At 43.8% G+C, this 24,961-nt stretch overlaps 1 protein-coding gene across 13 annotated transcripts in view; it reads right to left on the bottom strand.

Annotated features, from left to right (window-relative positions):
- The window catches only part of ADGRB1 (adhesion G protein-coupled receptor B1), a 698,686-nt gene that overhangs the window by 68,149 nt on the left and 605,576 nt on the right, over positions 1–24,961 (bottom strand). For 9 of the 13 annotated variants that reach the window (XM_069621727.1, XM_069621731.1, XM_069621725.1 and 6 more), the window contains 3 exons: positions 20,978–21,063; positions 14,236–14,355; positions 3,779–3,950 (listed from right to left, as the gene is read on the bottom strand). In XM_069621727.1, the coding sequence (XP_069477828.1) occupies positions 3,779–3,950; positions 14,236–14,355; positions 20,978–21,063 (378 nt within the window). The remainder of the gene's footprint in view (positions 1–3,778; positions 3,951–14,235; positions 14,356–20,977; positions 21,064–24,961) is intronic. The other 4 variants (XM_069621729.1, XM_069621728.1, XM_069621733.1 and 1 more) reach the window with 2 other exon arrangements.

Here is a 24,961-nt window from a genome sequence, read left to right as displayed (position 1 = left end):
ATCCTGTGCCTTAAACGTTGGGCAGCAGTAGAAGAGTCATCCTTAATTTTACCAGCACTTTAATCACACAAGGCCATTCCATTGTGACTGGCCTGCCTATCAGGGTCCATTTAATAGGGGTCAATTATTAATGGTTTGGAACACATTGCTGGACACCATAAACATGATTGGATCACACACAGAGCACTGTATGGACATATTTTTTCATCTTAAGTGTGAATACATGAAACTTGCGTTTCCACCAAGGGAGGATACTGATCGGTCAATGATGGGCCTTGAAGTTCTCAATCCTTGCTGATACGTTTCTGGTTGTAATGGAATCTAGGATGCATAATAGGGTTGGAAGGTTACAGACTCCTGTAGTAGAGCATGGAGATCCACAGCCTGCAGAATCTTGCAGTAGAGCATGGCTGGTTGCAGCCTCTTGCAGTGGAGCATGGAGAGCAACAGGGTGCTGACTCTTGCAGTAGAGCATGGAGAGCCACAGGTTGCAGACTCTTACAGAAGAGCATGGGAGTCACAGGCTGCTGACTCTAGCAGTAGAGCATGGAGAGCTACAGGCTGCAGACTCTTGCAGTATAGCAGGGGGTGCCACAGGCTGCCGACTCTAGGAGTAGAGCATGGAGAGCGAGAGGCTGAAGACTCTTGCAGTAGAGCATGGAGAGCCACAGGCTGCAGGCACTTGCAGTAAAACATAAAGAGCCACAGGCTGCAGCCTCTTGCAGTTGAGCATGGAGAGCCACAGGCTGCTGATTCCTGCAGTAGAGCATGGAGAGCCGCAGGCTATCAACTCTAGCAGTAGAGCATGGAGAACCACAGGTTGCAGACTATGCAGTAGAGCATGGAGAGCTACAGCTTGCAGACTTTTGCAGTAGAGCATAGAGAGCTGTAGGCTGCCAACTCTAGCAGTAGAGCATGGAGAGCCACTGGTTGCAGACTTTTACAATAGAGCATGGAGAGCCACAGGCTGTCGACTCTAGCAATAGAGCATGGAGAGCCAAGGGTTGAAGATTATTGCAGTAGAGCATGGAGAGCCACAAATATTGGGCTAGTTAAAATACAGCTTGCTATGAACATAAGATGAAAAAGGCACGCAAATTTGAGCCTGAGGAGGTGCCTTTAGAGGTCTTTCACGCACATACACACCCACGCGTGCACCAATAGTTTCAAATGCGCCTAAAAACACTTGGGTATAGGCGTGTTATAAATGAGATATCATATCAATGCAGGAAAATGTGGGAAAATACTGCCTAGAACTAAAAACAATGACCTATTTAGAAGTGTGATCTGTCGATTCTGAAGATAATCCAGTGCTTTGAAGCAGCGTTTACCAGAGGTCTAAGCACTTTCTAAATAAAATGTCAAAATAAAAAAATTTAAAAAAAAACTGCCTAGGTGCTAACAACGTGTCTTATCTCCCGTACATCTGCAAGGGCAAATCTCCAATGCTTTCAGAGGCTAAAAGTACATCTTCTCACTTTGTCTACATTAGCGGTTCCAGCTGAAGTTAGACTACCCCAGTCTCGCCACACAACAGCCTTGTCTGTCTATTCTAAGGCATCTTTATCCAGAAGTAACAGAAAGGTTTTTCCTATATCGGGTCTTTAATCTGACCATAACCCTCATCCTTCGCATTTTAAGCTAGCAGCGATTCCCTGACATTAACCATCCGACAGTTGATTCATGCAATGTAAGACCAAGTTAACATGTTTTTCTCTTTATTTTTTTAACTTGATGCTGTCGAATCCACTTCTAGCTTTAAAGATCAATTTTTTGGAGAGCCTGTCTTTCAATAGGGAGAAGAAGGTGATACTTCCCTGACCCTCTTTTTCAAGTATAAGAGCCAATCAGTAACTGGATTTCTAGAAGTTGTCCTGTGCCCATGCCGGGTTAAGGGGACTCCTGAAGAGGCTCTAATGAATGTCAAAAGGTTAACCTCAGGGTTGACAATGCTTTTCAGGCTCCACAACTAGAAGTCATATACTGAACGCTGTCACATCTAGGAGATCTTTGACTTCCTAGTCTCTATTCAACCCTACGTTAACATTTGTGTAACTCCATGTCTTTCCATCGGCAGAAGATGAGAAACAAACATTTTCTGATATCTAATGCTTTGGTTCAGATCTTTTCTAAAGATTTTGGTCCAGCAAAAATACCAAAATCTTCCAAACAACCAGATGTCAGTGAGACAAACACCTACACATTGCAGTGTATTTAAAATGTGGCTCCCATTTATTTAGACTCAGACTCAGAAGTAATGTGAGTAAACTTGTTGGTGGTCTCTACATTTCCCGTGCACATCTTTCTCCGTCCCTCCTCTCCGACTTCAAAAACGTCTCACCAAGATATTTACTTTCATTATTATGTCATATACGCACACAATTATAAGCATGGAAGTATTTTGACTTTATAATCTTTGAATGCCTCCCAATTTTTGTAGGCTTTGAATTTTATGACATACTCTCCAGGAAAACTAATTGAACTACCAAATGTGTAAGCACGCTCTCTCACCATGTCACCAGCCTCTTAGCACGCAAGCCGATATGGTCCTTAAGTCACACATTCTATGCGGTAGTTAAAACTCCTCACAGACCCATGCCATGGTTGGAATAAACTGGACTGCGTTGCTGCGTCTTGCAGTTTAACAGAGGCCCTAAGCACCACTCCGAATGGTCCACTTCAATATGCACCTGAATTCCCAATTATCAGGCTTCAGGTATTGTCTTGCGGATTGCCTTATATGTACTCTCAGGGTCTATGGTCTCCTGACCATGGCTGGGAGAAAGGAAAGGCAAGCCCAACTTTCACCCCTGATTGGGCAAAGGTGGTGGCATCTCTGTGGGAAGATGGGCTCTGCAATCCTGGATTTCTGCCTCCTTGAGGTTCAAAACCAGTGAAAAAGACCTTCAAAGATGTACCTTTCACAGCAATAGACACAACAGCGATAACCCATGGTCACTGGAGGCTGTAGACGTCATAACCCATCTTGATGAGCTTTGTCGCATTCTTCGTTATTTCACTTTTCAACAGAAATGTCCATCACTCTCAAGCAAGGAAGGTGGGATGTGCCATAGATTTGTGTGTTCTCTGTATGTGTTGCTTCCTAAATGCCCTACTATGTTCTAGAAAAGGTCTGTGCCAAGAATTAGAATAAATACTACGAATACTACCACAACTACTACAGAAACCAAAACAACTACTAGAACTACACCACAACAACCACTACACCCACTACCACAACCACACCACCATCTCCAATCACGACTACAAGTGATATTACTGACCTTACTGCTACTACTTTCAGTCCCAGTACAACCACCACTACGTCTAGCAATGCTAGTACACCAAACAATAATTTGTATTTTATGTATCACCCGGAGGCTCAGCAATTGCAATGATCTACCACATAAAAGGAAACTTGATCATATTAGGCCACAGCATGGTATCTACTCTATTAACCTCAAAGAAATGAAAGGCTGAGTCTTATCTGTGCAACTCAAACTTGGTGACCCACACAACCTATGACACCATCTATCTCTAGTGACCTGAACTGCGGTCCCCGAGGGTGTTCATCCAACCAGCGCTTTGAGGTCATACCAATGATATATAGAGCGCTATATAAATGCCAAGTAACATAACATAATATAACATGCAAATAGCAGATAGCCAGCTCAATGAACTACCGCACCGAACAGGAGAAATCTCAACAATTGCCTCTGAAATTCAGGAGTGGAGAACACATGATTTAGTCACTTGTTGCATGAAGTGTGTGCCTCACCTCTCGCCGTAGGATGCAGTGGACCATAACAATGACGAAACCTTCCAGGGAGTCGAAGACAGCGAAGAGGATTTGGAAGAGGGCGGAGCGCCGATCGGTGATTGCTAAGACTGCGGACATCCACGTGAGTGCTAGGAGTGGCAAGACCACGCAGGAACTCCAGAGCGAGGCCCTGTGAAAACAAGAAAGATGTTGACATTACATTTTAAGCCAAAGGGATCACCAAGAGAGACAGCCATTCACTTTATTCCTCAAGTCCCCAAGTGTGCACAACAAATGCAGATCTTCACTGCCGCAGCATATTGTGTCCCTTTTGGAACAATCAGTTGGGCGCTCCAGAATTAAAATGCACCCCAGCATAAAGCACGGGCAGAGAATCGGGGCAATCATGACACAACCCCAGAAGGATGAAGCCTCAACGGCAAGAGCACACATCGGCCAGGAGCCAGGCAACATGGATACATGGAAAGCATATATCACTATTGATCCCCAACATACTCAAGTGGAACAGTGAACACAGACACAACATGTACTTGGTTGTGAATCAAGCAAAACAAAGGGGTGATGGCTGGAAGGTTTTGAAATCCTCTTAACCTCTGGCCTTGCAATGGGCAACCCTCCAGACCACAGTTCTGCAGTCTGCTGACCCATTACAGAAAGGGGAAAGACCATCTGCAAATCAGGCCTGGTCCCTCCCTAACAAGGGCAGTCCAGACCAATCCTGATTTGCACATGGTACTTCTACTTTCTAGAATGACTTGGCAGGCTGAAGAATGATGCTCTGGAGGGCTGCCCAGAGCAGTGGTAGTGGTTAAGATTAATTCACAATACTAAACCCTCCAACTATCATCACTTATTTTGCTTTGGTTGTGAATTACCAGCAAAATCAAATCAGCGTCAGGATGTCACAAGAGAGGCACGGAAATTAAATACACAAAAATACTGCACACCCAAATCTAGCTTTGTATTATGCTCTCACACAGTGTCCACCATTTCATTTTGATATGTTATGTTATATAAGTGATTGTCGCTTGAACGATATCGGGGTGCAACTGTGTTAATAACAAAGACTGATATGTTCCCTGCACATATCTATGTGAGACGGTTTAATATAATCTACAGTACTGGTAGCGTTGCATGTTGCACAACAGTCGCCCCTACACTAACGTTCACCCAACGCTGCTGCTGAAGGGGTGTCCTACTAGTGTTCTGCTTTCTGATTAGCTGTTCAGCTTGTAATGCTTTGCGTGAAAGCTGGCAAAGAAAGGGAGGCTTTCCATGACATCTTGGGTACCCGTGGAGCCCAAGGAGGATTGTCCCCCTGTTCCGTGCTTAATATGTGGGGGTGTTTGCCAGGGATCAGTCCTGGTTCTTAATTCTGATCCCCACTACTTACTGTCTCTGACTCATATTGATTATAAAGTGATGATAGCCAGACCATCCATGAACCCCAATGAGTAGATGCGAGCTGGAGTTTATCCCTAAATTTGCCGACACTGTGTGGAGCAGCTGTGGCTGGTGGCTGCAATGGAGGGGAACTCGCCACCCACAGTGTCACAGGCGTGCTAGAAAATATTTGGCCCTGGCACTTACTTTCTTACAAATTAAGCACTGCTGTCTGTGGTTGACTTAGTGTATTGTCCGTCAGCAGGAAAGGCAGGCTCTCAATATGTCAAACACTGTATGCAGCTTTTCATTGGCATAATATGGTAGAGTCCACGCATTCTAATTCAACTGGAGGGGTTGTTAGGGCAGGGAGTAGTTCCAATGAAAGAGTGTTATGTTGGAATACAAGAGGCCCCTGTGAACTCAATTTTCCTTGACAGGCAATAGTACTTTTCAGGGTGGGTCCGTCTCAATATTATCAAACTGGCTACACGCCCAATCAATTCTAGTCTCAGACTTCTCTCTTCTTTGGACAATATTTCGTATCTCTATGTCAGTAATGGTTACGGCGTGCTTCCCATGTAGCAAGCACATGCAATGGTCTGTAAATTATCGATTCAGAAATTGCATTTCTGAATCGATAATGCTCAAAATGTAAGCCCTGCTTTTTTCGGAGCTCGATGCATGGTTTTTGACTACCAGAAAACAATATAGGAGGTGAAACTGACTGATGCACTACAAAGTGACAGCACTTGCTGTTCATCACCAGTCGTTCCATTAAGCCAACCGCCACCACTACATGCAACTAAGGTATCGAAAAGCAGCTTCATGAGCCTAAATGCTGTGTAGTCTCCTGTTGCAGTGAAAAGGTAGGACGACATCCCACACCTCACCAAAGAGTCTGGATTCCTAACGTCATGCTATAAGGCTTTTATATGTTATGTTTTGTTATTTGGCATTTATATAGTGCCCTATATATCAGTGGTATGACCTCAAAGCACTGGTAGGTTCAACGCCTTTGGGGGCCATAGTCCTGGTCAGTTCAGAGAGTAGGGTGTCGTAGGGTGCTTGGGTGCACCGGTTATGTGCGCAGCTGTCGTAAGGCTTTGTGAGGCTTTCATACTGCACCCAATGACCACCGTACCCGTTTCAGAATACCTAAGCTTGCCCGTGACTTCAGTCCTGATCCTCCACCCGCCAGCACGATGATGCCAGCATAATACAAATAGTTTCGAAGCAATGCTTCTCAGTTTGCACCGATAAACAATATAAATGAGGCCGGAGAATGCCAGAAAGGAGAGTGGAGATTAATTACAGCAAAATGTAGAGAGGTTCCAGCGCAATGGCACTAGAAAGCTGCGCATCATACAACCTTTGAACCCCTCTGCACCAGATGACTAATGAGGAATAACCTATGTTAGAAGAAATGGCTCACTTAACATCACCATAGATGTGTCACTACAACAGAGAGCCTCAAAATGAAGTTTCAAATTGACCTGCAAGTTTTGCTAATAACTACCTTACAATCCATGTGATGTAAGGCGCCTACACATGTTGTTCCCTCTTTCCTTGCATGTTATATCGATAAAGAGTGTTTATTTGCTATACTTTGTACGCAACCCTACAGATAAGGGGTGGGCCGGCCACTTTTACTCCCTAGGAATAGGGAAATGCTCTAAAAAAATAAAAACAGGGAGCAAAAATACTCCCAACAAATATAGGAAACTGACACATAGGAGCCTGTCCTTTGTTTTCATGCACACAGCTTCCTGGATATGCTTGGACCTGTAGTACACTTAGTGCCACAGGCATAAAGCCTTCTAGCCCTAGTGCCTGATGAAGTATACATGTATCTTTTTAATGTGCATGCATAACTATTTATTACAAAACATTTCTATTTTACAGTCGAAACACATTTTTACTCGCTTACAGGGATGTTGCTAGGTTTGTAAAAGACCCGGGGCTATGCTGATGTCGGAACTGTCGGGACTGGGGGCTAGCCAGCCTTTTGGTTGTAGCTCCTGGGATTCTATCCGGGGCTACAACCAAAACATCAGGGGCTATAGCCCCCTTAGCCCCCCCCTAGCAACGCCTCTGCTCGCTTATTAAATACTCCCATTCCGAATGGGACTTACTTTTTTTACACCTTAAAAAAGAAAAATGTACTCCCAACTTTAAAAAAATAGGGAGTAAAATACTCTCACTTCAAAATCTTATCTGGAGCACTGTGTGTATGTATCCCTTCTATGCTAATATGCACTGGGAGTTCGACATATATCAATGAGCCTTGAAAAAGCAAAGTACTCGAAACCTGCGGCAAATCAATCTAAATGTGAGGATCAGCATGTGTCAGTGCTTTTCCATTCAGCCGCAGCAAAGGTCTTGGGCTCCTGTTGCTTGGAAAGCAGTCTGCCATTAGTTCCTCGGTCCGTAACCACACATCATCCATGTCTGAGAGCCATTCATAACTGAGCTTGCCTAGATGTAATCAGACGTACTGTGCCTATTCGTCAATTGGAAGGATCTGTTGCTTGAAGCGCTCTACTTGTGCAGGCAGGGGCGTGTCCAAGATGTCGCTGCACCTCTCCAACCCATTCCCGAGTGCTTTGGGGAGATCCATATATAAAATGGCACTTGCGCAGCAGCGGGAAGGCATTGCCAACCAAACAGATGCAGTTTTATGAATGTCTAAACTCCAACGCTTTCACCCCCTGCACACCTCAACTACATACAGGGCCATTTTCTATCACAGCACTACACACTGGACAATACGACTGATAGTAAAGTTGTCGCTCAAAAATCAGAGAGAGAAAGAGAGAGAGGGAGAGCGAGGGTGTGGGGGGGAGAAAAAGAGAAAAGAGGGAGAGAGAGAGAGAGGGGGAGATAGAGAGTGAAAGAGAGATAGAAAGAGAGAGAGAGCGGCAGAGCAGAGACAGAGAGAAAGAGAGTGTGGGAGAGAGAGAGAGCGCGTGGGGAAGAGAGAGAGAGAGAGTGTGTGTGGGAGAGAGAGGGAGAGAGAAAGTGTGGGGAGAGATTGAGAGAGAATGAGAGAGAGAGAGACAGAAAGAGAGAGAGAGATTGTCTACTGTGTAGTGCAGTAATGCAATGTGGTCCTATATTCCATTTCAGACCGGATGTAGCCTAAACTGAAGAATCTCTATTGTCGTTACTTTGTAACTGCTGATGGAGAGTGGAAAAGATTAATTCTAAAATGGCTGCCCCGAGCTCTGCACAGGACTCAAATGGGAGAGATCATTTGGGATATTTACATAAAGTCAATTGCAATTTTCCACTGTACCACAGAAAATCATTGTCATTTTTTTTAAAGGATAAATGATGCATGACCCATCTCCTTTAAGCACAGAGCGTGTAAAGGGTTAGGGCGCATGCTGTAGCACAACTAGTCATTATAAAGTGTTTGGAGCCAAAAACAACACACTGCACTGGTTTGTGTGATGAGTTTTGCTTTTTTAGATGTTCCGTGTGTCTGCTTAGCAGAGGTGTTGCTAGGTTTTAAAAGATCCGGGGCTACGTTAGTGTCGGGACTCGGGGCTAGCTAGCCTTTTGGAGGTAGCCTCTGACCATCTATCCAGAGCCACAACCAAAAGACCCTGGGCTATAGCCGCCCCCTCCCCCAGGTCTCCCTAGTGACACCTTTGCTGCTTAGCAATCCTCCAATCAGCTAACGCATCTAGTGAATCCAATATAAAAGTCTTGTACTTGGTCAAGAGCACGCGTCAAAGCTACAGAGACGAGCAACTCCACTCATCTCCGCACCCACATATCCCTTCCCTGTCTAAACCTGAGTAAAGAGTGGACTCACCTAGCTCTCTCTCCACCCCATGACAACTCATGCAACTGTTATTCCAAAAGAGGAAGCAACGGGCAATTTACTTGATGAATAAGCGCCTTACAAATGCACAATAAATGGAAATGCACCAAAATGTCGCCCTCAGAATTCCAACCTTTTTTTTTTACCCCCCCTTACACCACATATATATGTGGGGGGGTATTGGATATAATAGCAGTATGGTGGGGTTTTGGGGAGTCAGCATTTTCGGCCATCGGAATTCTGGGGGTCGTAGTCATCACATAGATCCCAATAAATATGTAAATAAATAAATACCTATGGCAATGTGTGTGCATCTGTGCAGGGAATGCTGTATGTAAAATACAAAAATGCAGGCACCATAAGTGATTTGACAAACGAATATGAAATACAAAATGGTCACCAAGGTGCCAACTCCGAAGGCCTCAATCTGGAAATGATGGGGAAACTCCCAATGTTCGTCAGTAGAAAAGAACACTACTTGTGAAGTAGCCCGATTCTAGAAGGCCATATACTGCTAGACTAGGTACATAGCTCTGCCAAAAATTTCCGCCGGTGGTATAGTTATTGCAGGGGGTAAATGAGTAACACCATTAATAGGATGTGCAATGATGGTAGTAATCTCTGCAGCAAATTATGCTGGTCTGAAAAATTGTGTTACTTGGGATCAGCTGCAGTTATATAAATTGTTTATCACTTGCTGTCACAAAACATAAGTTAGGGGATCCTACTCTAAACCCAGAAATAAACATTTGCATTTTCTGGTGCTATTTTTGCACTAAATTAATAGATTTACCACCAGTAGAATTACCAATGTCGTAGAAAATGATGAAAGCTGTGCTCAAGAATTGTATCAGCTAGCTTGGGTGGTATAATAGCTCAGTGGCAATGTGCTTGTCTTGGAAGCAAGATGACGCAGAGCACCGCAGGTTCGAATCCCAGGTCCTTGCGTAGAAACCTCTTTGGTATTAAGCATGTTATCAATAACCAATTATAATCTGTGGCAAAGCAGCAAGGCTGGCAGAACAGTGTTTCCCCGCAACTGGCACTTTTTACAGAAAGAGGCCAAAAAAGTGGTCATCGCTTGGAGGCTCAAATACTCTTCATCAGAGGTGTCTTCTCCTAATCCATCCATGAAAGGTGCTCATGTACATTTACAGGAGTATGTGGGCAGATCATTTTCTTATTTTGAAACTACATGTGTGAAAAGTATGTCTAACATCACTATGTGCACCGTGTGAGTGGTGAGCTGCGGCGTGAAGCCATCTAGATGCATATGGGAGAGACTTTCTCGGGCCTTAGCACTTTTTTGTGGTCCACAATGTGTAACGATTCTGTTTTAATGCGGGCATATTTTAAGGATGTGCCTGAAATCCAACCCTGGACAAGAGTGAGCCATTCTTTCATTCTTTCATCCGACCGATGCCTTTGCATTACGTCAAACTGAGTGGCTTCGTCGGGTTTGGTGTTGAGATTTGTATGTAGACCTCCCTGTGGTTCCATGAAGATGCTCGGGGATAGGATAAATCCTTGGGGGACTCTTTGCATGCTCGGGAGTTGCTGGGATCTGGAAGATTCCATATTTACCATTTGAGAGCAGTGGGAGAGGGAAGCGGAGAACCATTGTAGAATGGGGACATTAAATCCTATACAAGTTGAAAGGTTGTCTAGTAAATGGTCGTCAATGTTGTGAAGGCTGCTCATGGGTACGGCCACTGATGTTTGTGATCTGGACGGGATCCTCCACAGCTTATGTAATTTCTGTTTATGCTTCCTTTCTCCATGATCACTATTGAGGGCCACATCGATACGTATTTATAATGCTTTTAATCAGGGCAGGGATGAAGTGGTTAATGGTTATAAAATTGCTTTAGTCTTATATTCCCAATATTGTGTGCATCGCCACTGAGACAACTATTTCCATTACTTTTTTAATTAAATGCGAGAGGCCTTGCTCTCAATGTCTGGGCATGGTTAGGAGAATCCTCCATAATCCAGATAATCAAGCTTTGCCTAGAAACTCCCAGAATCATGTATGGAGAGCTGATATGAGAGGCAAGGCAGACTTGATAGGTAGAAATTACAACAATACGGATAGGCGATGCCAACTGAGTGGCCATAATAAAAAGCCTCAGAACCCATGAAACTAGCCCATGAAGGGCTGACAGATGTCATGGACAGTGATGTTTCTGTCTATAGTACCCAGTACAGGAAGCTCTAACTTGTGAAAAAAGAGGCAAATGAGGCATTGGTGAAGACGATATTTGCCCCAATGATAAAAGTTGTCAAACTGGGTAATAGGACTAGTACCTTGTCTACCACCAAGTTTCGAACATACTTATTGAGCCACAATACCATACATTCTCTGCAGGAAAGGTCACGACGTGAACATTGAAGTAGCTCCTTTGTGGAGTTACAAGCTAGTTGGTATAACGTATACCATTAGTGCCGAATAGGTATCTCAATAATATGAATTGAGCCACCAGTGCGGAACCGAAATCTCCCATCTCAAGCCGCTAGCCGAAGAACACTAACCAGCTTGTAACTCCAGAAAATGGGTTTTACATGAACATTCACAGCCTGGAAGAAGACCTGTGGTCGAAACATGTTTCAGCTGTATTCAATTACATTAAATCTGATCACAAAATCATGAATTGTAATTGCTCAGTGTGGTTGTGTAACTTCTTGCATTATACTCTTTTTTTTATTCCTTGGGCAGAGAATCCAGTCTCACACAACTACCTTCAGCAGCTACACTTTCTTGCAATGTTGGTCTCTAATTTATACCTAATCCTTTTATACATTGGCTATAGACCCGACAAGCACTTAGGGTTCCAGTCTCATGCCCAGCAAGGTTTTATTTGGAACTTATAATGAGAAACATTGCTCATTTAGGTACTTGTAATTTTCCTCTCTGTGTATCTATCTAACCTCCAAGGTTAACTTGGTGATCAGTGCCAAGATGTCTGCTCTAAATGTCCCAAAACCATCAAACATAAATATAGACATTGCTGAAGCTGCTAACTGATAAGACAATAGAACGGCCAAGCTAATCTTATTTTTCCATGGTTATTACCAACATTTTATAGAGCATTATTTCCTGTGGAGAGGATTTCTTGTGGTCCGTAGTTTCACGGGTGGGAAATTCTACCACAAATGAACGTGTGTTTATAAGACTAAAGACTTCACAGGTTGTAACATATCTCCATGGCCCTCGATGCACTCAACTGGCTATTTGTGGAAATAATAACTCAAGTCCATTCACACTGTATCATTCACTGAGACCCCTACATAGGCCCCTCCATGCGGCCCCTACATATGCCCCTCCTCTTGTGGCTCCCTTCTTCTCATCCGACGCACCATCTCTCTTCTAGCTCCCCATTTCTGGAACATTTATTGACACCTGAGGTTATGCAGAACAACCAAGACCTGGCTCTTCCTCAAATGAACCTCTCTATCTCACTGCCATCTTGTACAATCACCAACAGAACAACTTGGCGGTGTAAGCTTCGCCCTCCACATTCCTAAATTTAAAAAAAAAATGTGAAACACAGATATTGTGGATCTTATCCACTTAACCTCCTGTGAATATGACCACTTGAGGTTAGAGCTGTTGGCCGCTCTAGATGAGGATATGGTGCCATGTGTGTTGGTTGAATAGCAACACAGAGAAAACTAACATCTCCAAGGAATGGTCCCACAAACACAATGCTGTGTTCTGCCTCCTATTTGCACTGAACCACTACCACTCCTTGTTCTGGGATGTCAGAATCAGCTCAGGTCAGCCTTAGGTCTTTCACCCATCAAAACCATGATTTACAGTAATGGTACGGTCTGCTTTATTTTATGCATGCTCCGGTCTGCTTTATTTTATGCATGCTACGGTCAGCTTTATTTTATGCAGCGGTCTGGTTCAACGCATGCTTTTCAGTCCCTTCATTTTCTACCGACAACAAAATTATAGAATTATAGTACTTTTTTTTTTCCCACACATGACCAAATACTCCCCAGAGCCAGGGCTCCTGGCATTCAACAGTCAAGAAAATAAATGCATTAAGCCGCTTGAGAGCATGCATGTAGGCCATCAGAAACACAATCCAAAGCAGCGCACCGGTGCAGCAGATTCAATTGCATGCTGACCAATGCTACACGCAACTTAGCCAAACGTTTCACAGGACAAAACAAATGAAAAGACGTGCTGTGGACTGCGTCCCGGCCACGTGACCAAAACAAAATGGATTCCCTCGGTGGTGCAAACAGAACAACAATCAACAGAATACAATGCACAGAGATGTTCACTAGAAACAAAAAGGATTCTGTGTTTGTCAGAGCCCGCATCGCTTCTATAAATCTAGGGTACATGTTTCAGAGTGCATTGTGGGTCATGCATGTTGAGTTTTCTTTACAAGACATGTTTAGTAATTGCTACATGCCCCCGCCTATCAGGACTTGATTAAGCGCACCTTCATAGATCACATGGAGTCCATTTTATTTCAAAGGCATGATCCCGTCTCCAAACGTGAACATGAAGCGGGTGTGTGGTAATAGGACACAGAGCGTTACCATCACCCGTTTTCAATGGCATGAAGGTTCCGGGTCCCAGAGTGCACTAACTCATCGAGACTTTACCACCCGGCCTCGGACCTCACTTGATTTGATTGGCAGAGAGAAAACATTCATGGTTTTGTCAGAGCACAATCCTCAAACAGAAACCCACTGAAGTACAGGTCTGCATTGGGGTACACTTACAACATGACCAGTGCAAGAGCAAGTAATGCATGGGTCACCTGCAAAAGAAGTCAAATATATATTGAAATATCATTATACAAAATAAAAATCCATCTTGTTTCACCAGAATCCTCTGAACCGGATCCAACCAAGCAAGTTAAAAGAGCAGCTCCTTTGCATCAAATAGTAGGAAGACACCTCGGTCCCACCTCGAATCTTTAACCACTATGTTTCCCGTAATTGCTAGCTGCCTGTATATTCAAGCAATAGTGTACATCTCCAGTCAATTCTCTGAGTATCCCCAGAAAAGCAGGCTCCTTTTAGAGCTTGCTTTGTTTCGAACACAGATTAGGAATTCTACGCTTCTAACTTGGCATGGCTGTGGTTAAAGGTGGGAAAACACAGTGAAGAAACAGGAAAAGGAAAATAAAAACAAAAAAGGTAGGAAAGTAAAATCATAAAAGAGGAAAAAGCAAGTAAGAAAGTAAAGAAGTTTGAAATTAGAGGAACTAACATGGCGTTACTGGTGGCGGTGGCGGAAACTTCTGCCGAAGAAACTACTCCACACTTGGAACACTTGAGTGTCATGCCGTAAAGGGGCACTGTCATCTGACTGCAATTAAAATCAAAAATACTGAAACAAAAACAACAAAAAAAACACTTGGCTTGTGAGACACACAAATGAACGGCACCACCAACAATAACCATTTTCAGATATTAAGAAGTCCAACAGTCACATTACAATGTAAATTACTCAGGGATCATGTCTGCAAAGACTGCCATTTTGAAACACATCATGGTAGAGATATTGATTGCAGGCAGCTAGGAACACATTCTATTTGGTATAGGAAAACACAAGTTTGAAGCACAGAAATCTCCCTCCCGTGTTAACCCTTCCGGTACAGAAGCCTGACCATGTGGTTTGAACCCACATGCCTAAGTCCTCTTGGGGTCCAGCAAGCTCCAGACCACTTATGGTGAGAAGTATAACCGGCAAGCAGGTGACTTAACTAAACACCAACCTCTCTCAACTGTGAGGAGGAGTGTGCCATAGAACCCACTAAGGACATTGTTTATGGCAGTAGAGAAATACTGGATACCATCTCCAAAGAACAACATACCATAACTCTATGCACCCCCTTTAGCGTCATAACATAAGCTATCATAGCGTAACATGTTGAAATATCATCTGAAAATGTGCTCACAGAGAAGACACAGGACAGAGAAATTACTTTGCCTCATGTCTTGCCCAACAAGACATGAGGCCAGCAGTCCCTTCGCAAAATCGAACCCGTTATCCTTCCAAGGTCGATGCATGAAGAACATTACATTGGGCAATAATAGTAGACATTTTCACAGAGCTTACAAGTGGGAGTAATCTGGCAAGAAGTGCTCTATAAAAATTGATTTCATTATTTCTAAAATTCTTATATGAACTAGTTTTCGGATCATTGTTCAAAGAAACATATATAAGTTACGTATTTAAACATATTGCATGCCTATCTAGCTTGTTATTAGTAAGGGCATCATTTTCATGTTGTGTTTTGATTGATATTGTTAGAATATGTGTTTGTTATCTCGGTATAAATATTTGAACGGGTTATTTTAACCTTGTGGATAAAACAATATTCATCTGTGATATGACGTCGACAAATTAAGCTATTTTACATGTATTTTTTAAAATAAGTTCTGTCTTCAGCCGATATTTTTTCTGGCAAGTACTTTGTTTTATAAGTTGTAGTGATTTTGTTTTAAATCAAGTTCTGAGTCTGACATCAGTAAATTACTGTCCAATTCAGTGTTAATGGTCTTGTTAACTGATGCCGTTTAGTAGTTTCTGTGCCGGGCGGACAATACAAATCAGTTTCTTCTGCCTTTTTGCTGTCAAGATTGATTATGTTGCTGTGGCGAGGAGTTGATTACAGAAAACCTGAGTAACTGCTTTTTAATCGATATTGAAATTTGATGTGCTCGGCTGATTTTTGGACATGCCCTACTTTGTGAAGGGGGATAATGAGCCGCTGTGCCTCTAGCTTGGCTGATTGTTAATACCTGTGGGAATTGGGTGTTTTAATGGCAAAGCTTGGTAGCAATAGCACTTTCCTAAAAAAGTCTGCCGGGGAGCATGGATTTAACCCTGGCTTCCTCTGTAGCTGGAAGGGGAGGCTTTAACTGTCAATTTTTCATGTTGATTTACAAGGGTTGGGTCTAACCTATCTTCCACTGATTTTTTGGTACTCATTGAAGGGGTATGTAAATTGTTAGCTGAGTGACCCAAAATTAAAGGAGCTATGGGAATAAACAAACCTCTGCGAAAGTATGCTGCGTTGTGATTTTCCAGCCATCCATCCAAAACAAGCTACGTGGCGAGGTAATAAATGTGCATTTACAATACCGACTTCAGTACCCCCTAAATAACTATATATGAACCTTCATACCAAACAAGGAGGAAGGGGCCCGTTTCACGTTGCTTGGAACATATAGGCTGCATCTACTGGTACATGCCCGTATTCCATGCAATCTGAGAGCAATTGCCTCATTATTGGTTCCTCTACCCTATGATCCTGGTCACACCTCCTCCGGTTTTATAGGTGTAATCATGGAAATAGAAAGGGAGTTCTTTGTAGATCTCTCTTCAGTTTTCATGACGGCCATCTTAGTTTAGTTTTGGTTTTCTTTACTGAAAAGATGCTAACACAATGTTTTGTTTTTTTTCATCAGAGAACATCTCCCAAAACGAGCCATTAACACCCTGGTTGTTTTGTCAGTGTTCTAATGTTAATAAAGAGATAGCTATGGGCCATACTGACTTGTAATGGCACTATTGCCACTGGTAATCCCCTTCACTTTGCTTGAGATATAAACCATGGTCTGGCAACATGTTATCAGCCGGTACAGCCCACTTCACAGATCCATATCACCAGATTCGTGTTCATGTCTCATAGGCCATCATTGTGTGTCTGGTGGTACCAGTAAGAACAGGCAATATTAAAAATACTGCCAACTGTGGTGGTCTGTTTGCTTATATAGCATTAGCTGTTTACATCATATGGTAATATCAAGAAATATCCAGTCTAGCTAATACTGCATGATTATGATTTGGAAATCTCCATAGGAATTCCAAAAATCTTTATCTTCACCCAAATGGTTGAAGTAAAAATTAAATCCATGCCCAGCATATTAAACACCTTTGTCCTATAAATTGGAGGAATTCACTAGACCATCCCTTCAGCTGATGGGACTCAAATTTGCAGAGGGGCCCCATTTTTCAGAGCAAAGAAGAAATGTGTCGCCTTGTTAGCACAGTATAAAAATCACAGAAAATGTGAAGTTTTTTCTACCTTTTATTTGACTAACTGGAAAGATAATGCAGAAATGGAATAATGCATTAGCTTTCGAAGTCCCATAGAGTTCTTCATCAGATGGTGCAGAGAGAAATGATTGCAAAATAAACATTCACTAGTCAGTACATTCTCAAAGTTGTTATTTTCGTTGGCGAATGAACTGACTCTCTTTCCAATCTTTTTACTCTGAACCATCTGATAAAAAGTCTATGAGACTTTGAAAGCTAATGAATTGCCGATCATGGTCTATGACATGGGTACCACAATGTCTTGGTCAAGGCGCCCAACATGCATACCACTCCCAGTCCAGGTCATGGTATAGATTATGGACACCAAACCATGTTTTGGTATTTGGTTACAATATAGATGCCAACCTCAGTTCTGAACAGGTCTTGCTATATGCACCCCTTGCCCAATTTTGCTCAGGATTTACAATATGGCCACAGCACCCAGTCCTGGACATAGTTTATAGCATGCATGCTATCCTCTGTCCTAAATGGGAGACACTTATAGAAGGAATCATTCATTGATATAATTCAAACTGGGGCTGGCATCTTAACAACAGGAAGCAACAAGTGTGCTTAAATGCAATCCAAACTAAAAGAGAAAATCAAAGCAATGCCCATTAAAATAAATCCCACAGCGGCGTGACCAAGAACCAGGTGGCTGCATTGTAACTAGTAAGTTGAGGCCATATAATGTGTTAAAATAGTTCATTATTGTGCGTTGAATTGCAGTAGTACAGCCATTTTAACACATAACCCCCTGTGCACAGCTGCTGTTTGCGTCAGTGCTTTTGCTGTTCCATAGCACTGGTTGAGGACAAAGTTGCTCACAGTCAATTTGTTGAATTGTAATGTGTGTATCCTGTTGCTTGTTAAGGGCAACACAAACAATATTGCTCAACACTGTTAGGCACTAGAATGACCAAATACATTGTCAAATAATATCCAGTGCAATAATTAATTGGTGATATCCCCCAAAATATAATTAGTGGGGTCTCTACAACCACCCATCATTTTCACACCGCTGTACTTGTTCTGAAGGCAAAGAGATTAGGTTGGATACCCATAATATCTAGTCATAAAGATTCAGTAGATTAGACACAAATCTAGAGGCTGCACAAATGGTCTATATTTAATTTGGCAGAGGTGTGCTATGTGCTCTGTACTAAACAGACCTCCCTGTATGCAAGTACCCTCCATCTCATGGCATTTAAAGGATCCGCACAAAAAAAGTCTGTCAAGTGCTAATAGTTGCTTTCATTTGTTTTTTCTTGTATTGTCTGACTCAATTGTCTTACATGTGCATCTTGGACAAAAAATGAAATGATATCTTGTATTGTAGTCACCTAAATATGCTTCCCAAATGTATGAGATGTCATACCTTGCCAGCATAACTGCTGTAGGATGCAGGTTTTTGGAAATAGCAGAAAAAAGGAACAATGATCACAGCAGATAATTCCCCAACTGGGCCCCAGAGGATCCTCATCTTAGATACAAGGGTGGGAAGGGGATATTCTGATTTAAAGAGAATCATAGGAATGCCCCCCCAGCATTCTCTTTCCTTCAAAATCAGAAGCAGGATGTTGTTTACTGTCACCATATACCCCCTTCTGATTTGTAAATATAGCCTTTGGGACCTCAGCCTAAGGAGCTATGAGTTCTTGGGAGCAGCCTGAAGAAAGCCCACCGTTGAGGGCAAACCCATTGCAAGGGTTTCGCTGTCCCTTGGAAGTGAGGTTACATTGCCCCTTGCAGCACCTTTTTCTGCCCAGCCACCCCTTGCTGATGAAGCAATAAGCGGCCGCATCTTTTTGCCAAGCTCCATAAGAAGCGCTCCATAAACGGTTCGGCAATAGCAGACACATTCAGAAAGGCCAAGGTTCCTGCACTAATGTAATGCATCAAAAGGTTGAGGGAGTACAGAGTAGGCCTGATGAAAAGTACTTTTTTTCTAAAGCAAATAGGCAATAATCAATCTTGAAAGTTGATACTGCTCCTAGGTTTGGAGATATTCCTTTTTTATTCAGTTAAACTGATCCGGGAGACTGGTGACAGGGGCCGGGAGAGAACTAGTTAGCAACAGCAGGACTGGGGGCAAGGGGTGCATTTAATGAGAGCCAAAAGCATGTTGGGTATTGAGCGCAGTGCAAAGTGGACACGTCTTTTTTTACTCCCGTGGGTGTCTGGATGGTATGCAAATGATTGGCTTTGGCATTAACAATGATCTGTGCCCCCAGCCAGCAGATGCTACTTGTAATTAGGCAATATATCTTGAGGAGGTGTGCATTACCAGTAGGGTAATGCCCACAGGGCCATAGTTAGAAGCCTGAGCGAAGCGACTGCTTTAACATAGCCCCAGGGACATTTCCCTATGAGAAATGCTCCCCCTCAGAGGAGTATATTGCTATTAGTACCCCAGCATGTCGTACCAGGGTATGAATAGCTGTTTTTCTCGACTTGAGAAAAAAGGGCAAAAATAAATGGCTGCCAGGGATTGGGGAGAATGGACTAAACATAGTCCCTTCTCCCTTTCCATGGCAGCCATTAAAACACCTGTAAAAAGTAAAGAAACAAAATGGATGCCATGGGAGGGGCGAAGGGACTACATGTAGTCCCTCTCCCTTTCCATGACGGCCACTTGCAAAAGAACTCAGGGACACCAGAGTGCTCTGAGCCCTGTCAGGCACGTAAAGCCCAGGTAAGGGCCAATGAGCTTGCTTTTTACAAACTCATTGACCCTCACTGCGTACTAATGGTCCCTAAGGTATGGATATTTTATCCACTGAAATATGTACATATTGTATACTACACGTACAGTCTAGAAATATTAAACGGTCTCTTTCACTCTTTCTTCTTAAGTAGTTAAGCCTGAAGCCGGTAGCTTTAACCAGTGATAAAGGTCTGGGGATAATTGAAAGGCCTGCCCACAGTGGGGGCCTCTAACAGGTTCCCTGGTGACATAGCTGGATGCTAACGCTTCCTGTTGAGGGGTTTATAAGTATTAATACCCATTGACTACCAGCATGGCATACAGTGGTTCCAGAATGCTAATTAGGGAGCGTGGGTCAGTGCCCTTGAAAGAAACAGGGTGACAACGAGGGCACTGAAGAAAGTGAAAAGTGACAACCATTTGAGCATCTCAGGATGGATGGCAGGCCACTGCGAAGGAAGACTGCGCAGGTCAGAAAGATGGCAGAGGAAGAGAGAGTTTGGGGAGCCTTCTAAGGCAGATAAAGTGTCCAGGGATCAGCAGAGTGAGTGCTGGCATGGTGAGTGGTGGTGGGTCAGGCCATGAAGGATAATGGCACCAGGAACGCGAGCTGAGACTCAGGGCCCCATGAAGGAGGGACCTCAAAAGCGGCAAGAGAATTTGGAACCATTATATGAGATAAGGTCTGAGGATTAGCCAACAGGACGACTCCATCCCACAGAGCCTGTTACATTGATTTAGAATATTGATATAGCACAAAAACGCAGCCCCACACAGGGTAACATCATTTTGGTGCCTTCAACATCAAAAGTCTCAACACACAGGATGTCGAGAGCAACACGCACAAAGCTAATCTCAACATTTTGTTTCTCAGTGGGTTCTTCTTGGATTCAGTTTTTAATTATGGCCTTCACCAACCTCAATAAGGTCACTTTTATTTTCTTACATAACAATGTTGGCTTGATTTAAATGTGTGCTCCAAAACACAACCTATCACCAAGGGGAATAGTTTATGGTCTTTAAAGTGAGCAGACAAGCCAGAATATTTGGCGAACAGACCAGTAGCCCAGGTTGCTATTAGCAGAGAGTGCTGTGTATCACAGTCATAATAAGCCCAGATCTTTCAGGTTTGCCCAGATGCCCGCCTGGTTTTTGATCATGCCATTTCTCAGCAAAGCACACGTAGACAGCTCATACCCTGCCCGCTCCTTCAGCTTTTTGTCTGTGATCCCGTCTTTGGACACAAGCTTGTTGAACACCAGAATGCCAATGACCATGTTCACCTGTCAAGAAAAGAAAGAAGAGGCATTTTACCACAATACTTAGGCAATCTATGACCACGAGGATGGTTCTTGGCAGTCAATACAAATGCATATGGACGACTAGCTCTGCAAAAGTGATAACGGTTCCTCCCTTACTCGACCCGATCCCTCTCAAGCGTGGACTGCATCTCCCAATACACAAAGTTACAGGTGAATAAAACAGGTCACTTACCGCTAGATTATTCGTTAATGCTGCTTGAGCTTTGCCTACACAGAACGCCCAGAGCTCCCGCACCAACCACTCCCTATCCCTGTCAATGCTCAAAGTTGTGGATCTGGAGTTCTCTGGTCCTATTTGCCAGGGGGAGAAGCACTCCTTTTGACTTCTTAGCAGGTGTGACACTTATAAAATGACCATAGCAAATTTTCTGCAAGCCGGAGAACATTAAGTTCTAGTCATGCTGTAGATACTTCTCCTCTTCGCTGTGGGAGCTTTGGCTTCAAATCTATAGAGGTCGGCCAATAACAGACAACGGGTGCAGGGCCTTACAAAGAATGTCTAAGCAGTCATTTGGCTAAGCTTACTTTAGCAATCTGGGACCACTTCTGTCTGTCATTTCGGTCATCGGTCACACTTTTATTTTCCCGCCTCAGTCATTAATTGCATTGCATGGATCATGGGTGGACTGCCCTGTAGGGAACTCTGGAGATTTACCGGTAGGCCGCTGCACCCGGGACCTCTTTTGAGTGCTATTTCCAAATGTTCCCATAGGAAAAAGGTTGGACTTGCTGAAAATGTGTAAGATGGGGCCACTTTGGAAATTATTTGTAAGGCCTCTTTTGGCTCCCAGTCCACCCCTGGAATAGATGTTTGGAGTAGCATCAAGAGTCCATTCCATCCCTTTCTCAACTTTCCCAGGAGACTAATGGAAATCCTTTGATTTCCTGGACTCTCCTTAACTGGGATATAAGTTGTAGATGCTGGCATGCTTGATGCCCTTCTATAAAAGGTGGCATTGCAAATTTGGGGGTAATAGACATTCAGACCACTATTCATTTAAACTGGAGCCCGAGTGAGTTGATCGACAACGCCATGGATACGAAGATTGAAGCCCAAAGTAGCAGTTACTGAGAAAGAGACCCCTTTCCAAATCAATCACTTGAAGTCTGAAAGATGTCTGTCTATTGGCAGAGCAGTGCCTTGCTCAGGTCTCTGCATTACATCATCAATGCACGTCAACAAGACGTGATAACTCCGGGAAGCAAGTGATCTCTTGGACAGCACATGAAAGGGGCATCCAAAACCAGAATCTGTTGCAGGAGGGCCCGCTCCTCTCCACATCCGAGATATCTGCCAGGGGCGGGTCCAAAATGCATTCACACACAATGTCGCCGAATCTTCTCTCGAATGATAGTGTAGAGATGTATGTCGGTCCGTCAACATGTCTTTGCTGGTAGAAGAATAGATGATGCAACTCTTCCCATTCCATAACATGCCCTGGTGAGGACATGGACGAGGTGTTCACCTCTGATACACCAATGTAGAATTCAGGTTAATTATCGCGTGTTGGATCAACCCAACCCTTCCACCATCCAGATATGACAATTAGGGACAGTTCACCACTCTAGCCTCAAGCCACACAGAAGACAGACAACACATTTGCTACATGCGGGACCGGGTGGACAGAATCAGTGCTCATGGTGGTCTTTATCTGCCAACACTGTGTGCATTTCTTTGAGTAAATGTTGCAGTGGTCATACAGGCAGCTGGGCATCTTCTGCAGAATTGCCCCAGTAACAAAGAAAGTATGGAGTAGAGCCGAGAGAAGAATCCACACTGCTCTGAATGTTTATCGAGGGTTAGAGAATGTGGCGGGCAATTATAGTAGATTTTTGGAATAACAGTTGTGTCCAGAGGCACATAAGATACATTCTCTATTACTGAATAACGCAATGAAGGCCAGTGTGTCATGCTTTAGGTCCTCGATATTTCCAGGGATATCGAGTTGCGTATTACAGCCATAGATCACTGGTGCCAACTTCTTCAGGACATCCTTAAGCCCAGCTCTAAGATTAAAAATCTTATCAGCCTGATTTATCAAAGTCTTTGGTGGGTATGGCAATACAGATTGATAAACCTAGCCAATAGCTGATATGGAAATGGTCCTGCCCGAGCGTCAATGGCCTTTTAGAGACAGTGTAACTGTTGGGCAATCTTCCATCCTCCCGACGCACCCGGTCGCCTTTGCAGCTGTGCAGCAGATGAAAATGAACGAGCAATGAAGGCTTTACGCGAGAGCAGGCACAGCTGCAAGATGAATGCACAACGATGGAAATTGATCTGCACTGAAAGCCGGGTAATGGGTTTCGAGGGCCTGCATGAACAGGAATCCCCCATCTGCACTGAGAGATGGTAGAGATAAGTGCCCCATCAGTTTTTGCATTCATGGTATCTTTCCAGTCCCCAGAAGCTGGAGAGGAAATACGTTGTTCGTCATTGTATCCATCAGGGACATTGATGAGGACTTGGCCGATGACGTATGCATATCTGCAGATGATACAACGCTATGGCCTAGATGTGATAACCCATAGAGATAGGAAACAGGCGGAATGCTTCAGGAACGTGGGTGAAGATTATGCTCCGCCTCTGCAGGTCTACGCTGCCAAGCCTTTGCAGATTTGGGGAGCTTGTGGATTTTTCAGATGAGCACCCATCATCTTGTAAACTCATGAAAGTGCACAATGCGCAACATTGTGCGAAGGGAAATGCATGTTGTCAGTTTGCTTCTTGATGCCCAGCAGAGGCTGGCGTCACACTCCTTATGGTGCCTGCAAAGAGACAGCCTTATGTGAAAGTGTCTGGTCTCAAAGCATGGGAGGGCTCCTGAACAGGGAAGGAGTAATCAAGAGTTTTGCAGCCGAAGCGCTTCTTTGGCCAGAGAAGGCCATCTTCAGTCCTTCAGCACTGTATTTGCCATTTTACTACTCTTAGTGGAAACAGTGCCGATAATGGTGACGGTGTCGTTAACCCCTTACCGCCGCATTACAAGTTCTTTTAGCGGGTCCCGCTAAGGGCGGCTGGTTTTACCAGGCGCCCTTAGTGGGAGCCGCTAAAGGACCAGCATGATAACAACGGGCCCATTGTTAGCATGGTCCCCATTCCCATTGAGCCCTATGGTGGCTTGAATGGGAATGGGGATGGGTTCCCTGAATGGGGAAATACCGGGTCCTCCAAGGTTGGAATGGCCCGGTAATTCCCCATTCAGGCAACCCGGACCCGGTATGCGGTAGCCATGGCGCTAACAGCACCATGGCTACCGCCAACCTTGTAATGACCCCCAATGAGTGCATGGCGATTTCCAGAAATGGTGCCTGCATCATTTCTAGGTTTCTGCGTCTGTCTCTGCCACTTCAGCAGCTTCCTCATAATTGGATGGTTTTTCAGAAATAATGCATAAGGTAGAAGTGATAAAGCCACAGGGTCTGACCACTTGGAAATCCGCCTGCATCATTATAGGCCTTGGAAGGGTTTTGTTTCAAATGAAGAAATAAATCATGAAACTATGTTCCAATATATTTGGGCGCAAGATATCGAGGTATGGATTGTGAAAGAGGACAAGAGAGTGATAGAGAGAAAGAGAAAGAGAGAAAGAGTTAGAGAAAGATAGAGAAAGAGATAACGAGAAAGACAGATGCAGCAAAAGGGAGAGAGAGATCAATGGAGCATGGAGAGGGAGACAAAGAAAGAGAAAAAGAGAGAGAGACCCAGCAAAGGGAGAGATGGAAATGGAGTAAAAGACAGAGAGAGACAGTAAAAGTTGGATATCGAGAAGGAGGATGCAAGAGAGTGAGTGACACAAAGAGAAAGAAAGCAGTTGCGAGGGAGTGCAAAAGGAATGGAAAGGGATTGAGAGAGCAA

This window comes from Ambystoma mexicanum, chromosome 5q, assembly GCF_040938575.1.
Source record: "Ambystoma mexicanum isolate Mex_15411 chromosome 5q, UKY_AmexF1_1, whole genome shotgun sequence".
Lineage (NCBI taxonomy): Eukaryota > Metazoa > Chordata > Amphibia > Caudata > Ambystomatidae > Ambystoma > Ambystoma mexicanum.
Note: the sequence above shows the minus strand (reverse complement) of the source record. Positions and strands in the feature narration are given on the sequence as shown.